At 44.8% G+C, this 16,051-nt stretch overlaps 1 protein-coding gene across 2 annotated transcripts; it reads right to left on the reverse strand.

The window, feature by feature from the left end:
- Positions 1–359: 359 nt before the first annotated feature.
- On the reverse strand, positions 360–14,353 carry LOC6579513 (titin). Of its 2 annotated transcripts, none has more exons than XM_044010889.1 (6): positions 14,250–14,353; positions 11,999–13,833; positions 11,578–11,844; positions 11,453–11,520; positions 11,340–11,395; positions 360–11,276 (listed from the first exon to the last, which is right to left on the reverse strand). In XM_044010889.1, the coding sequence occupies exons 2-6, from the start codon at positions 13,649–13,651 to the stop codon at positions 529–531; spliced, it is 12,792 nt and encodes a 4,263-aa protein (XP_043866824.1). In that variant the 5' UTR covers positions 13,652–13,833; positions 14,250–14,353; the 3' UTR covers positions 360–528. The 2 variants fall into 2 exon arrangements, with proteins under 2 accessions (XP_043866824.1, XP_043866825.1); XM_044010890.1 differs by having other exon boundaries at positions 11,999–13,830; positions 14,250–14,347.
- Between the last annotated feature and the right edge of the window lie 1,698 nt (positions 14,354–16,051).

Raw genomic sequence — 16,051 nt, forward strand, 5'->3', positions numbered from 1 at the left:
CGTATATAGAGGAAAATGAAATAATATAACAAACTTCCAAAACGAACACAATAAACCATTATACAAAATTGAAATGTATGTAAATCTATTGTTCCAAAATAGATAGAACTCATTGATTATTTATACCAGCATATAGTATATATATACATATAGTTGAAACGCGTTTTTTTAAACGATATTAATTATACAGTTACTGTACTTATACATACAATAATAGCCTTTAAAAAAACGACACTAGCATCTTTTAAAAATTCTCAATAAAAAACCATCATCTCACGTTGAACAAATATCCCATTCCCAAGAGATTTTTAATGTAAGGAAAATGTCTTTAGAATATTTTTCAAAAATGATATGCTTTATTTGTTGTTAATCTTATAATTCAATATGTTTTTTGTTTTCTTCAGGTAAGTAGATATATTGTATAAAAAAATATTGTCATGGAATCTTAGGCACTATGTGATATGATATGAAGACAAGACTTGACAAGACAAGAAACGTACGAGCATAAATTTGTGTGTTAATTATCAGTTAGTTGGAGGTTTTGTAAAATTTATGATCGTGCGTACTTCTGGTAGGCTGGAATGCACCTTGTTTAATCTTATGAACAGCACAGGTTGTTGCTGGGGCAGTTATATATTCGCTCTTATAGAGACTCGAGCCAGTGAACTTGTCGCTGCCTAGACTAATCGATGACTGATTACTGCGTCGTGTGGTCACAATACGTTCGCTCTGGCCATGGACATTGTAGGCTGAAGAGGAGGAGGAGGAGGCGAAGTCGATGCCACTGGACAAATGTTGGTTAGCACCGTTGCGATGACGCGTAACATGAGTCTGCGACTGCGATTGCGATGGAAAATCAACTCCGCTCGATGCATTTGTTCGTGTGAGAGTCGATCTCTCCAGGTTCGATCGATTTGTATCGCCACCAGATATAATACGTGACATGGACGAGGAAGACGTAGATGTTTTCACATGATGCTCCTTGTTTTCCTTGTGCATGCTGCAACTGCGACGATCCGTGGAGTAGTTAGTACTCAAATCCGATTCCCTGTTCTGGCGGTGGATGCTACTGTAGCTCTGGCGATCAGGTGAATGGGCGCTGCAGCTCGGCGATTGCTCGTGTAGATTCAGAATACTCTTGCGCTGCATTTTGCCATTGGAGGTCAGACTGCTGCTGAGTGGATTTGACTCGGTTGACACGTTCTTTCGATGGAAGATTGAGTTGGAAACATCCGCTTCCGAGGAGAACTCACTCTTCCTGTGATGGAAATGCTTCGACGAGCTGCCACTCACATTGTTAGTCACCGAACTGTTGTCAACCACACGAGATGTAGATCCTCCGTTGATATTATTTGAGGCTGGACTTCCCGAGATTGTGCGAGAATTGGAACCTACTGATTCGTTGACCTTCGTTGTGACTAGTTTGCCGCCTATTATACGGGTTGTTGTGCCTCCAGTCTCAGTCACATTATGAGTGCTTCGCGTTTCAGCAACGTTCGTTGTCACTAATTTACCAGAGACAATGCGAGTGGTTGAACCTCTAGTCTCGTTTACATTCTTACTAGTTTTGCTGCTCGAGACGATGTGGGAGCTTCCAGCATCTCCCACGTTCCTGGTCACTTCTTTACCGGAGACTATACGAGTTGTCGAGCCTTCTGTGTCAGCCACATTGTTAATAGTTGTACGGCCAGTAGCTGCGGTAGATGTTGTATCTCCAGTTACAAATTTGCCGGAAACTATACGGGTTGTGGAGCCTCCCGTCTCTGTCACATTGTTGGTCACTGTCCTGCCTGTGACTATACGAGATGTTGAGCCTCCAGTTTCGGTGACATTGTTAGTAACTGTCCTATCTGAGACTGTATTGGACGTTAAGCCTCCCGTTTGAGTCACATCTCGGTCATCCTGGTTAGTTCTCCTTGTCGTTGTTGAAGTTTGAAGAGCTCTTGTATCATCCGTTGTTCCACGTATTTGCTCAGTTTTTACAGCTGTTTTTTCTAATACATTGAGATTTCGTTGCATCGATGTTGTTTCCTTGTGTACGTTCTGTGTGTTCTCAATATTTGTAGTAGTCGTGTTTTTGGACACATTCTCAATAACATTTATCTTAGCTGGTCGCTTCACATACTCAGTTTCCGGCTCCTTTTTCCCACGGCCCCCGATAACCGTTGTGACCTTCTTCGTAGAAACAATAATTAGACCATCGACTGGCTTTTGGCTGTTGACATCCACTTGCTTCACTGCATCCTTGCCGGACACAAAGTTCATCTGGTTGGTTGTCTTCAGAATGGAAGTATCATTACCTAAGGTGATGGTCGAGCTGTTGTGCCTGTATTTCTGTGTACGCTGCACTCGGTCAACATTTGTTTTATTGGTTGTGGTTTTAAAATCATCTTTTCTAGTCACAGTCATAGGTCCTTCTAGCTTCAGATTATCCACCGGCCGCTTGGCAGGTTCTCTTTTAACACTCTCTAGCACCGTTGTGCTGTCAGTTTCAGTTCTATCTGTTCGCTTATAGAATTCACCTTCTGTTTTCAAGTTATCCTTGGGTTTCTTTTGGACTGGTCGTTCTGCTGGCTTGAATGTTGATTTTTCCGGGGTATAGAATTCTCCTTCCGGTTTTAAGTTATCCGTTGGTTTCACCTGTTCGGGTCTTCTGACGTGATGATACTCCTCTTTTTTAGTAAATATCATAGAACCCTCGGTTTTTAGGTTGTCTTTTCTTATAATTGTCTTCACTTTTTCAGCTGGCTTAAATGTGTCTTTTTCTGGAATATACATTTGACCTTCAGGCTTTAAGTTATCAACATATTTCTTAGGCTCAGGTCGATCAGCAGGCTGATATTTAATTTTTTCTGGTGTATACATAATACCATCAAGAGGCTTCAGATTATCCTGTGGTTTCTTCTGTTTAGGTCTCTCAACGGGCATAAACTTCGGTTTTTCTGGAGTATAGAAATCACCTTCTGGTTTTAAGTTATCCTCTGGTCGAACTTGAGATGGACGCTCTGCTGGGCGATACTTAGGCTTTTCAGGGCTATAGAAATCTCCTTCAGGCTTGAGATTATCCGTTGGCTTCACCTGTTCAGGACGAACAACATATTGATATTCCTCTCTTTCCACAAATGTCATTTCTCCTTCAGTACGCAAATTATCCTTTCTTATGACTCTTTCGGTCTTCTCTGCTGGCCGGTAAACATGTTTCTCAGGCGCGACGAATTCGCCTTCGGGCTTCAGATTATCCACTGGTTTCTTTTGGACTGGACGCTCTGCTGGTCTATATCCAGACTTTTCTGGAGTGTAGAAATCACCCTCTGGCTTCAAGTTGTCCTCTGGTCTGACTTGAGATGGACGCTCACCAGGACGATACTTCGGCTTCTCTGGGCTGTAGAACTCTCCTTCAGGCTTAAGATTATCCGTTGGCTTTACTTGTTCTGGACGCTCAGCCGGTCTGTATCCGGGCTTATCTGGAGTGTAGAAATCACCCTCTGGCTTCAAGTTGTCCTCTGGTCTGACTTGAGATGGACGCTCACCAGGACGGTACTTCGGCTTCTCTGGGCTGTAGAACTCGCCTTCGGGCTTAAGATTATCTGTTGGCTTTACTTGTTCTGGACGTTCAGCAGGTCTGTATCCGGGTTTATCTGGAGTATAGAAATCACCCTCTGGCTTCAAGTTGTCCTCTGGTCGAACTTGAGATGGACGCTCGGCTGGGCGATACTTCGGTTTTTCAGGACTATAGAACTCGCCTTCGGGCTTAAGATTATCCGTTGGTTTCACCTGCTCTGGACGAACAACATATTGATATTCCTCTCTTTCCACAAATGTCATTTCGCCTTCAGTACGCAAATTATCCTCTCTGATGATTCTTTCGGTCTTTTCAGCAGGTCGGAAAACTTGTTTCTCAGGTGCTACGAATTCACCTTCTGGCTTCAGATTATCCACTGGTTTCTTTTGGACTGGACGCTCTGCTGGTCTATATCCAGGCTTTTCTGGGGTGTAGAAATCACCCTCTGGCTTCAAGTTGTCCTCTGGTCGAACTTGAGATGGACGCTCACCAGGACGGTACTTCGGCTTCTCTGGGCTGTAGAACTCGCCTTCAGGCTTAAGATTATCCGTTGGTTTTACTTGTTCTGGACGCTCAGCCGGTCTGTATCCGGGTTTATCTGGAGTGTAGAAATCACCCTCTGGTTTCAAGTTGTCCTCTGGTCTGACTTGAGATGGACGCTCACCAGGACGGTACTTCGGCTTCTCTGGGCTGTAGAACTCGCCTTCGGGCTTAAGATTGTCTGTTGGCTTTACTTGTTCTGGACGTTCAGCAGGTCTGTATCCGGGTTTATCTGGAGTATAGAAATCACCCTCTGGCTTCAAGTTGTCCTCTGGTCGAACTTGAGATGGACGCTCGGCTGGGCGATACTTCGGTTTTTCAGGACTATAGAACTCGCCTTCGGGCTTAAGATTATCCGTTGGTTTCACCTGCTCTGGACGAACAACATATTGATATTCCTCTCTTTCCACAAATGTCATTTCGCCTTCAGTACGCAAATTATCCTCTCTGATGATTCTTTCGGTCTTTTCAGCAGGTCGGAAAACTTGTTTCTCAGGTGCTACGAATTCGCCTTCGGGCTTCAGATTATCCACTGGTTTCTTTTGGACTGGACGCTCTGCTGGTCTATACTCAGGTTTATCTGGAGTATAGAATTCACCCTCTGGTCTTAAGTTATCTTCTGGTCTGACTTGGGAAGGACGCTCACCAGGACGGTACTTCGGCTTTTCAGGACTATAAAATTCGCCTTCAGGCTTTAGATTATCCGTTGGTTTTACTTGTTCTGGACGCTCTGCCGGTCTGTATCCGGGTTTATCTGGAGTATAGAAATCACCCTCTGGCTTCAAGTTGTCCTCTGGGCGAACTTGAGATGGACGCTCTGCTGGGCGATACTTCGGTTTTTCAGGACTATAGAACTCGCCTTCGGGCTTAAGATTATCCGTTGGTTTCACCTGCTCAGGACGAACAACATATTGATATTCCTCTCTTTCCACAAATGTCATTTCTCCTTCAGTACGCAAATTATCCTCTCTGATGATTCTTTCGGTCTTTTCAGCAGGTCGGAAAACTTGTTTTTCAGGTGCTACGAATTCGCCTTCGGGCTTCAGATTATCAACTGGTTTCTTTTGGACTGGACGCTCTGCTGGTCTATATCCAGGCTTTTCTGGAGTATAGAATTCACCCTCTGGCTTCAAGTTGTCCTCTGGTCTGAACTGAGATGGACGCTCACCAGGACGGTACTTCGGCTTCTCTGGGCTGTAGAATTCGCCTTCAGGCTTAAGATTATCCGTTGGTTTTACTTGTTCTGGACGCTCAGCCGGTCTGTATCCGGGTTTATCTGGAGTATAGAAATCACCCTCTGGCTTCAAGTTGTCCTCTGGTCGAACTTGAGATGGACGCTCTGCTGGGCGATACTTCGGTTTTTCAGGACTATAGAACTCGCCTTCGGGCTTAAGATTATCCGTTGGTTTCACCTGCTCAGGACGAACAACATATTGATATTCCTCTCTTTCCACAAATGTCATTTCGCCTTCAGTACGCAAATTATCCTCTCTGATGATTCTTTCGGTCTTTTCAGCAGGTCGGAAAACTTGTTTCTCAGGTGCTACGAATTCGCCTTCGGGCTTCAGATTATCCACTGGTTTCTTTTGGACTGGACGCTCTGCTGGTCTATACTCAGGCTTATCTGGAGTATAGAATTCACCCTCTGGTCTTAAGTTATCTTCTGGTCTGACTTGGGAAGGACGCTCACCAGGACGGTACTTCGGCTTTTCAGGACTATAAAATTCGCCTTCAGGCTTAAGATTATCCGTTGGCTTTACTTGTTCTGGACGCTCAGCCGGTCTATACCCAGGTTTATCTGGAGTATAGAATTCACCCTCTGGTTTCAAGTTGTCCTCTGGTCTGACTTGAGATGGACGCTCACCAGGACGGTACTTCGGCTTCTCTGGGCTGTAGAACTCGCCTTCAGGCTTAAGATTATCTGTTGGCTTTACTTGTTCTGGACGCTCAGCAGGTCTGTATCCAGGTTTATCTGGAGTATAGAAATCACCCTCTGGCTTCAAGTTGTCCTCTGGTCGAACTTGAGATGGACGCTCTGCTGGGCGATACTTCGGTTTTTCAGGACTATAGAACTCGCCTTCGGGCTTAAGATTATCCGTTGGTTTCACCTGCTCAGGACGAACAACATATTGATATTCCTCTCTTTCCACAAATGTCATTTCGCCTTCTGTACGCAAATTATCCTCTCTGATGATTCTTTCCGTCTTTTCAGCAGGTCGGTAAACTTGTTTCTCAGGTGCGACGAATTCGCCTTCGGGCTTCAGATTATCCACTGGTTTCTTTTGGACTGGACGCTCTGCTGGTCTATATCCAGGCTTTTCTGGAGTATAGAAATCACCCTCTGGTCTTAAGTTATCTTCTGGTCTGACTTGGGAAGGACGCTCACCAGGACGGTACTTCGGTTTTTCAGGACTATAGAACTCGCCTTCAGGCTTAAGATTATCCGTTGGCTTTACTTGTTCTGGACGCTCAGCCGGTCTGTATCCGGGTTTATCTGGAGTATAGAATTCACCCTCTGGTCTTAAGTTATCCTCTGGTCTGACTTGGGAAGGACGCTCACCAGGACGGTACTTCGGCTTTTCAGGACTATAAAATTCGCCTTCAGGCTTTAGATTATCCGTTGGCTTTACTTGCTCTGGACGCTCAGCCGGTCTGTATCCAGGTTTTTCTGGAGTATAGAAATCACCCTCTGGCTTTAAGTTATCCTCTGGGCGAACTTGAGATGGACGCTCTGCTGGGCGATACTTCGGTTTTTCAGGACTATAGAACTCGCCTTCGGGCTTAAGATTATCCGTTGGTTTCACCTGCTCAGGACGAACAACATATTGATATTCCTCTCTTTCCACAAATGTCATTTCTCCTTCAGTACGCAAATTATCCTCTCTGATGATTCTTTCGGTCTTTTCAGCAGGTCGGAAAACTTGTTTTTCAGGTGCTACGAATTCGCCTTCGGGCTTCAGATTATCAACTGGTTTCTTTTGGACTGGACGCTCTGCTGGTCTATATCCAGGCTTTTCTGGAGTATAGAATTCACCCTCTGGCTTCAAGTTGTCCTCTGGTCTGACTTGAGATGGACGCTCACCAGGACGGTACTTCGGCTTCTCTGGGCTGTAGAACTCGCCTTCAGGCTTAAGATTATCCGTTGGTTTTACTTGTTCTGGACGCTCAGCCGGTCTGTATCCGGGTTTATCTGGAGTATAGAAATCACCCTCTGGCTTCAAGTTGTCCTCTGGTCGAACTTGAGATGGACGCTCTGCTGGGCGATACTTCGGTTTTTCAGGACTATAGAACTCGCCTTCGGGCTTAAGATTATCCGTTGGTTTCACCTGCTCAGGACGAACAACATATTGATATTCCTCTCTTTCCACAAATGTCATTTCTCCTTCAGTACGCAAATTATCCTCTCTGATGATTCTTTCGGTCTTTTCAGCAGGTCGGAAAACTTGTTTTTCAGGTGCTACGAATTCGCCTTCGGGCTTCAGATTATCAACTGGTTTCTTTTGGACTGGACGCTCTGCTGGTCTATATCCAGGCTTTTCTGGAGTATAGAATTCACCCTCTGGCTTCAAGTTGTCCTCTGGTCTGACTTGAGATGGACGCTCACCAGGACGGTACTTCGGCTTCTCTGGGCTGTAGAACTCGCCTTCAGGCTTAAGATTATCCGTTGGTTTTACTTGTTCTGGACGCTCAGCCGGTCTGTATCCGGGTTTATCTGGAGTATAGAAATCACCCTCTGGCTTCAAGTTGTCCTCTGGTCGAACTTGAGATGGACGCTCTGCTGGGCGATACTTCGGTTTTTCAGGACTATAGAACTCGCCTTCGGGCTTAAGATTATCCGTTGGTTTCACCTGCTCAGGACGAACAACATATTGATATTCCTCTCTTTCCACAAATGTCATTTCGCCTTCAGTACGCAAATTATCCTCTCTGATGATTCTTTCGGTCTTTTCAGCAGGTCGGAAAACTTGTTTCTCAGGTGCTACGAATTCGCCTTCGGGCTTCAGATTATCCACTGGTTTCTTTTGGACTGGACGCTCTGCTGGTCTATATCCAGGCTTATCTGGAGTATAGAATTCACCCTCTGGTCTTAAGTTATCTTCTGGTCTGACTTGGGAAGGACGCTCACCAGGACGGTACTTCGGCTTTTCAGGACTATAAAATTCGCCTTCAGGCTTAAGATTATCCGTTGGCTTTACTTGTTCTGGACGCTCAGCCGGTCTATACCCAGGTTTATCTGGAGTATAGAATTCACCCTCTGGTTTCAAGTTGTCCTCTGGTCTGACTTGAGATGGACGCTCACCAGGACGGTACTTCGGTTTTTCAGGACTATAGAACTCGCCTTCAGGCTTAAGATTATCTGTTGGTTTTACTTGTTCTGGACGTTCAGCAGGTCTGTATCCAGGTTTATCTGGAGTATAGAAATCACCCTCTGGCTTCAAGTTGTCCTCTGGTCGAACTTGAGATGGACGCTCTGCTGGGCGATACTTCGGTTTTTCAGGACTATAAAACTCGCCTTCGGGCTTAAGATTATCCGTTGGTTTCACCTGCTCAGGACGAACAACATATTGATATTCCTCTCTTTCCACAAATGTCATTTCGCCTTCAGTACGCAAATTATCCTCTCTGATGATTCTTTCGGTCTTTTCAGCAGGTCGGAAAACTTGTTTCTCAGGTGCTACGAATTCGCCTTCGGGCTTCAGATTATCCACTGGTTTCTTTTGGACTGGACGCTCTGCCGGTCTATACCCAGGTTTATCTGGAGTATAGAATTCACCCTCTGGTTTCAAGTTGTCCTCTGGTCTGACTTGAGATGGACGCTCACCAGGACGGTACTTCGGCTTCTCTGGGCTGTAGAACTCGCCTTCAGGCTTAAGATTATCTGTTGGCTTTACTTGTTCTGGACGCTCAGCAGGTCTGTATCCAGGTTTATCTGGAGTATAGAAATCACCCTCTGGCTTCAAGTTGTCCTCTGGTCGAACTTGAGATGGACGCTCTGCTGGGCGATACTTCGGTTTTTCAGGACTATAGAACTCGCCTTCGGGCTTAAGATTATCCGTTGGTTTCACCTGCTCGGGACGAACAACATATTGATATTCCTCTCTTTCCACAAATGTCATTTCGCCTTCTGTACGCAAATTATCCTCTCTGATGATTCTTTCCGTCTTTTCAGCAGGTCGGTAAACTTGTTTCTCAGGTGCGACGAATTCGCCTTCGGGCTTCAGATTATCCACTGGTTTCTTTTGGACTGGACGCTCTGCTGGTCTATATCCAGGCTTATCTGGAGTATAGAAATCACCCTCTGGTCTTAAGTTATCTTCTGGTCTGACTTGGGAAGGACGCTCACCAGGACGGTACTTCGGCTTTTCAGGACTATAAAATTCGCCTTCAGGCCTAAGATTATCCGTTGGCTTTACTTGTTCTGGACGCTCAGCCGGTCTATACCCAGGTTTATCTGGAGTATAGAAATCACCCTCTGGCTTCAAGTTGTCCTCTGGTCTGACTTGGGAAGGACGCTCACCAGGACGGTACTTCGGCTTCTCTGGGCTGTAGAACTCGCCTTCAGGCTTAAGATTATCTGTTGGCTTTACTTGTTCTGGACGCTCAGCAGGTCTGTATCCAGGTTTATCTGGAGTATAGAAATCACCCTCTGGCTTCAAGTTGTCCTCTGGTCGAACTTGAGATGGACGCTCTGCTGGGCGATACTTCGGTTTTTCAGGACTATAGAACTCGCCTTCGGGCTTAAGATTATCCGTTGGTTTCACCTGCTCGGGACGAACAACATATTGATATTCCTCTCTTTCCACAAATGTCATTTCGCCTTCTGTACGCAAATTATCCTCTCTGATGATTCTTTCCGTCTTTTCAGCAGGTCGGTAAACTTGTTTCTCAGGTGCGACGAATTCGCCTTCGGGCTTCAGATTATCCACTGGTTTCTTTTGGACTGGACGCTCTGCTGGTCTATATCCAGGCTTATCTGGAGTATAGAATTCACCCTCTGGTCTTAAGTTATCTTCTGGTCTGACTTGAGATGGACGCTCACCAGGACGATACTTCGGCTTCTCTGGGCTGTAGAACTCGCCTTCAGGCTTAAGATTATCCGTTGGCTTTACTTGTTCTGGACGCTCAGCCGGTCTGTATCCAGGTTTATCTGGAGTATAGAAATCCCCCTCTGGCTTTAAATTATCTCCTGGTCGTACTTGAGAAGGCCGTTCACCTGGCTGATATTTTGGCCTTTCAGGAGTGTAAAAATCACCTTCTGGCCGCAAATTGTCTTGTGGAATCTTTTGTACCGGACGATCGGCAGGTCTATATCCTGGTTTATCTGGAGTGTAGAACTGGCCCTCAGGTTTCAAGTTATCCTCCGGTCGCACTTGAGATGGACGTTCACCTGGACGATACTTTGGCTTTTCAGGACTATAAAATTCGCCTTCGGGCTTTAGATTATCCGTTGGCTTCACCTGTTCAGGGCGGACCACATATTGATATTCCTCCTTTTCCACAAAAGTCATTTCACCTTCAGTTCGCAGATTATCGTGCCTGATGATTCGTTCTGTTTTATCTGCTGGTCGGTACGCTGGTTTTTCGGGTGCGACAAATTCACCTTCGGGCTTGAGATTGTCAACAGGTTTCTTTTGAGTAGGGCGCTCCGCGGGCTTGTAACCAGGCTTATCTGGAGTATAAAATTCGCCTTCAGGTCTCAAGTTATCTTCCGGCCTGACTTGCGATGGACGCTCAGCTGGGCGAAATTCAATTTTTTCTGGGGCATAAAAGTCGCCTTCCGGCTTTAAATTGTCTGCGTGTCGTACTTGAGTTGGGCGATCGCCCGGCTGATATTTAGGTTTCTGAGGACTGAAGAATTCTCCTTCAGGCTTCAGATTATCTGCAGGTTTAACGTATCCAGGGCGAACGACATATTGATATTCCTCTTTTTCGACAAATGTCATTTCTCCGTCCATACGCAGATTATCAGTGTGTATAATTTTTTCACGTCTTTCGCCTGGCTTGTAGCGCTCTTTTTCTGGAATTATAAACTCTCCTTCGGTCTTAAGATTGTCTTCGGGTTTCTTTATCACAATATAATCTACAAATATGTCTTCAGGTTTCTTAGGAATGTTATCATCTTTCTTGGACCAAGTGTTAGTACGTATCCTTGTATAAGTTTCGTCAACATTATCTATAAAAAGGAAAAAAGGAATATTCGTCAAACTTGTTCTACATCCAATTTTAAAGAACTTACCATCTATTTCAACAATTTCTGTGGACTTTGTGGTGCTTGTAGAGCAATGATGACGGCTGAAAGTGCAGTAAATATGAGTATAATTTTCTAGACAGATAATAAAGCTATCTTACCCGCAAGTGCATATTTCACAGATACATTTCTCACTGTGTGTTGTTGTTCTGTCTTTGTCGACTCCACGCTAAATTTAATATTTTATTAATTATTAGGGTTGGGAATTAGAGTTAAATGTACTCACAGTTCTTGAATCGTTTAGGCGTTTCTTGTCGGTGCGCACATAATCGATTTCATCATAAATATTCTCCGTAATATTTTTGTGTTTCGATGTCTCGTTCAGATTCAATGTGATATTTTCATTGTTCTCCGATATGGATGTATTCTTCTCAATTTCCACAAACTCATCCACATAGATTGTTTTCTTGGGAGCCTCCACAATTTTCTCGATGACATCCGTGTGCACCTTCTCATCGAGGACGCGCCAGTCGTTAATGCTAGCATCGAATATCTGAAATATAATGAAGCATAATTAATAGAACGAATAGAAAACACCACTAGAAAAAGCCAAAAGAAACACCCCAAGTCACTCTAGCTAGAAAATACATACTAGATATGTATGTACATATATATATACATATATATACATATGTGGTGGCGCTTACCTTTGTCACCTCTGTTGTTGTCGTTATGTTTGCAACATCGGTGTTATCTTTTTCGATTTCACGAGCTATATCATTCGGCACAAAAGCTTTCGAGTCCGTATACGATTTCTCGTCCACGACTGTCCACTTGCCCAGCTTGGTGTCGTACACCTTGGTGGTGTATGTTGTGGTCGTTGTATTGATGACATCATCAACTATTTCTGGGTAGCCGACATCATTGCTGCTATCCACTGTGCGCTCGTCCACCACGCGCCACCGATTGTTGCGCCTGTCGTATATCTTCTTCTTATATGTGATTTTGGTGGTGCCATCGGTGTCTTTGCTCACGTATCGCTCAAAAGTGGGCACCTTCTTGTTGCTGCCATGTGGTGGGCTGCCCTCGCTGTACTCTGTCCAGGTCTTTGTCTTCACATCGTACACTTCTTTCTTGGACGAGGCCGTTGATTGTTTTGTGCTGCTCTGATTTGTTGTGCTTTCACGTCTATTGACCTCCTTACTGCTGCTCAGTTTGGTCTTCGATGACGTTGCCTTCTCCACATCAAAGTTAACAGCTGTTGTTGTTGATATTGAGGAGGTGTTGTTGTTGCTGTTCTTGGTGCTACTGCTGCTGCTAGCCAGCTCATTCAACGTCGATGACGTCGCAATGTTTGTTGTGGTCGGAACCGGTTTACGTTGCGACGTCATCGATTTCGCCGTTGTTGTTGTTGTTGATGACGAATCAGCAGAGACACCCACAGCAGCTGTTCCAAGCACCGACTTTGGCACGCTCTGAGATTCGCTAGTGTTGGTGTTGATGTTCGTAGTGGTGCTGGTGCTGGTGTTAGTGTTGGTGTTGGCGTTGGTGTTGGTGTTGATGTTGATGTTTGTATTGGTGATCGTGTTCGTGTTGCTGCTATCGCTGACAACCTGTTCGGCCACATCAACGAATTTGCTGTTCGACAATGTGGATGATGTCATACCGGTAGCCGCTCTCTCGCTTGCAATGAGCGTTTCACTAGCATCGATCCGTTGCTGCTGCTGCTGCTGCTGCTGGCTGGAACTGGTTGTGGAAGACTCAAAGTAACTGGAGCTGCTCGCCTGCTGTCGGCTACTGGACACTTTTGATGTGGACGCATACATTTTGGATATGCTGCCACTGCTGGCAGAGCTAATGAGGCCAGCAGGAGCTGTGATTTCCACCACCTCAATGGGTACCGAGAATACCGGTTCCTTCTTCTCGCTCTCCAGCAGATCAATTGACGCAATGATCTTTTCGTCCGAGAAGTCCTTAAAGATTTTGGAACTGCTGCTGCTGCTAAACAGCTCCGATTGCTGTGTCTGTGACTGAGATTGCAATTGAGTTTTCTTCGCTGTGTACGAGCTGGAACTGTAGCTGGAGCCACCAGCTGCCAGCAGACTTTCACCTTCCTTCAGCAAGGTGTTGCTGCCGGAGCTGCGGCCGGTGGCGTCAGGCGGCGTCACCCCATACGAGACAGATTCATGCTCCATTGACGACGAGCTGGTGTTGGTCGTTAGCGTTGCCGTCGCATTGGGTCCCAGTTTTTTGGTTAATTTGGTCGCCGAGGCCGAGGCCGATGTGGTTGTGCTTGATGTGGCTGGCGGCTGCGACGTTGACTGCGACACTTGTTTCTTTTTATTACTTTTTGATACCATTCTGTTGGCTTGATTTACACACAGATGAGGTAATCACTGACTATGTGGAATGAATATTGTGTTGCACCTTGTACTCTTGCACTTGCCTTACTTATTTGGTGGCTTAACTTAGTATATTAGATTGCTGTTCGTTTGTATTTCGTTGTTTTTATTGATCACAATTATCGCTTCGTTTGGCACTACTAAAAGTATAAGTGGTATGTACCTAATTAGTATTAATGTGTATGTGTGTTGTCACTTAATTTCCACCGGGAATGTCGAAATACTTATTTTTAAATAATGTATTTATTATTCACGACAAACACACACACACACACACAGACAGACAGAGGTATGTATGTATGCGAGAGCCACAGTTCAAGTTGAAAAAAATGACAAACGGTGGCACTGGCGCACGCACACACATACACACACACACACACAAGCACAAAGATACAAAGAGAGGGCGCAACGTAACGGGCGACAGTTGAAAGTGTGAACGCAAGCGGCGTAGCGGGAGCGTAAAAGCTTAACAGACACACACACACACGCACACACACACAGAGAGAGAGAGAGACACAATCAAACAGAAACACTTAGAAATTGTAGAGATAGAGACGTTTTATTCGCTTGATGCTCAATTGGGCAGATTCGTGTGCATATTTCGTATTCGTGGGAGCACTTGAGATAGATCAACAACCGTCGCGAAGCACAACTCAAAACGTACTGATCGCCGCTGCGGTTGCCTGGAACCGCTTTCGGCCGTATCTGCTGTGCTCTGCCCGGCCAAAAAAGCGGCAGCGCAGCAGCAGCGGTTTGTGGGCTTTGCTCCATCGCGTTGGAAGCTTCGCACGCCTGCGTGCGAGCGAGCGAGAGGCAAACGGCGCTACGCTTCGCCTTCGCAAAAAGCCAGGCCAGATCGGAGCGTAGGTTGGCCATTCCAGCTATGTATGTATGCGAACAGACAGACAGATGCGTGAGTGTGTGCGTCTGTATGTGAGTGTGTCTCTGCGGTTAGAGAGTAAAAATGCGTAGGCTATCCAAAGCTGAGACGGCACCTTCTTTATTTACTGCCACGCAATGAGTTCAATAAGCCAATAAAAACAATACGAAATCAACAGAATGTGCTCAATTCGAAAGTGGCCGCAAAGCAAACCAACACAAACAGCTGCTTGATGCTTGATGAGCGCCAGCGGCGTTTCTCACTTGATATTTTTACTCTTTTTAGTTTTTTATTACAGCTAACACGTCTATGGATGGTTATGGCCATCTCGTTCGCACGCCGGCTCGGGCTGGGCATCTCTATGAGGGCTTCAACTGTTTTCCAGAACGGGCCAAAACAAAATTAGCGCACAGACCAAAATTGGCCGGGTTAACAGTTGTCGTGTTTGTCAGACGGATGCACAATTAAAAAAATATGTATATAACTAAATATGTATAGGTATATATTTATATATATATATTGGATATACATATGTATTGAGCTGTTGATTAGTCAGCTTTGCATTTACTTTAAATGTCTGGCTTTGTAGATACGTGGGCGCATCCGTGCCTATAAATTGAGATTGAGCTCAATAACAGCACAGCAGACTGACAATATTTCTACGTATAATATGCATTCGCTAGAATTGATGCTGAATTTTATTGCTCAATTGATTTATAACGGCCTTAGGTGGGTGTAACTCATAATTATGCTACAACTTGTTGTGCCCATAAAAAGATCTTCTAGACTAATACATACAGATGCACAGATGTTTATATACCATATTTCTATATTACTCTAGCAGAGAGAGAGAGAGAGAGACCAGGTTGAAGTTTAACTAATTCGACCTCCAAACTGCAGCGTAGACAAAAGTCAAATCTTAACGAGAAAACTTAAATTCAATTGTTACTTAATTTTGCAGCGACTGTTAGCTCATGACGTCACCTGCCAAGACTCATGTTCATGCAAAGCTTGCGGAGCAATCAAAACTTGTTTGCCGAGACACACACACGCACACATACTCACACACTGAAACCAAAATAGATATTAAAAAGAGCAAATATAAAAACAACAATTAAGTGGCAAACAAAAGTCGCACTGTGGGTACAAAAAACAAAAATATAACCAAAACAAAAAATAAAATCATTTGAAATTCAAAGCACGCTGAATTCGCTGCGACCCGAATTCGCCAAAATTGACTGACTGTATGGGGTACATGGCATGCAGCAATTGGAACTGTAACTGGAATGTTATGCACTATGCCAATTTAGAATATTCCAATTGGATTTAAGCTACAGGCGCCATCGCCAAGATGATGACATCTTTGCATGTCATGGATTTTTCCTTGGAATTGAAATTGAAATGGAATGAAAACACATTGAAGGCGAGCAAGAAACGAAAATTTATACGCCACTTGTTTAAGCACAATTAATTTTAAT

Source organism: Drosophila mojavensis, unplaced genomic scaffold, assembly GCF_018153725.1.
Source record: "Drosophila mojavensis isolate 15081-1352.22 unplaced genomic scaffold, ASM1815372v1 contig_80, whole genome shotgun sequence".
Classification (NCBI taxonomy): Eukaryota; Metazoa; Arthropoda; class Insecta; order Diptera; family Drosophilidae; genus Drosophila; species Drosophila mojavensis.

What these genes read in the sequence shown, in the direction of transcription:
- LOC6579513 (XM_044010889.1), bottom strand. Translation starts at nt 13,651, where the DNA reads ATGGTATCAAAAAGTAATAAAAAGAAACAAGTGTCGCAGTCAACGTCG. An exon ending in CAACAACAGAGGTGACAAAG is followed by an intron (nt 11,845 to 11,998) that starts GTAAGCGCCACC and finishes ATTATATTTCAG; the next exon opens with ATATTCGATGCTAGCATTAA. An exon ending in TGTGAAATATGCACTTGCGG is followed by an intron (nt 11,396 to 11,452) that starts GTAAGATAGCTT and finishes CTGCACTTTCAG; the next exon opens with CCGTCATCATTGCTCTACAA.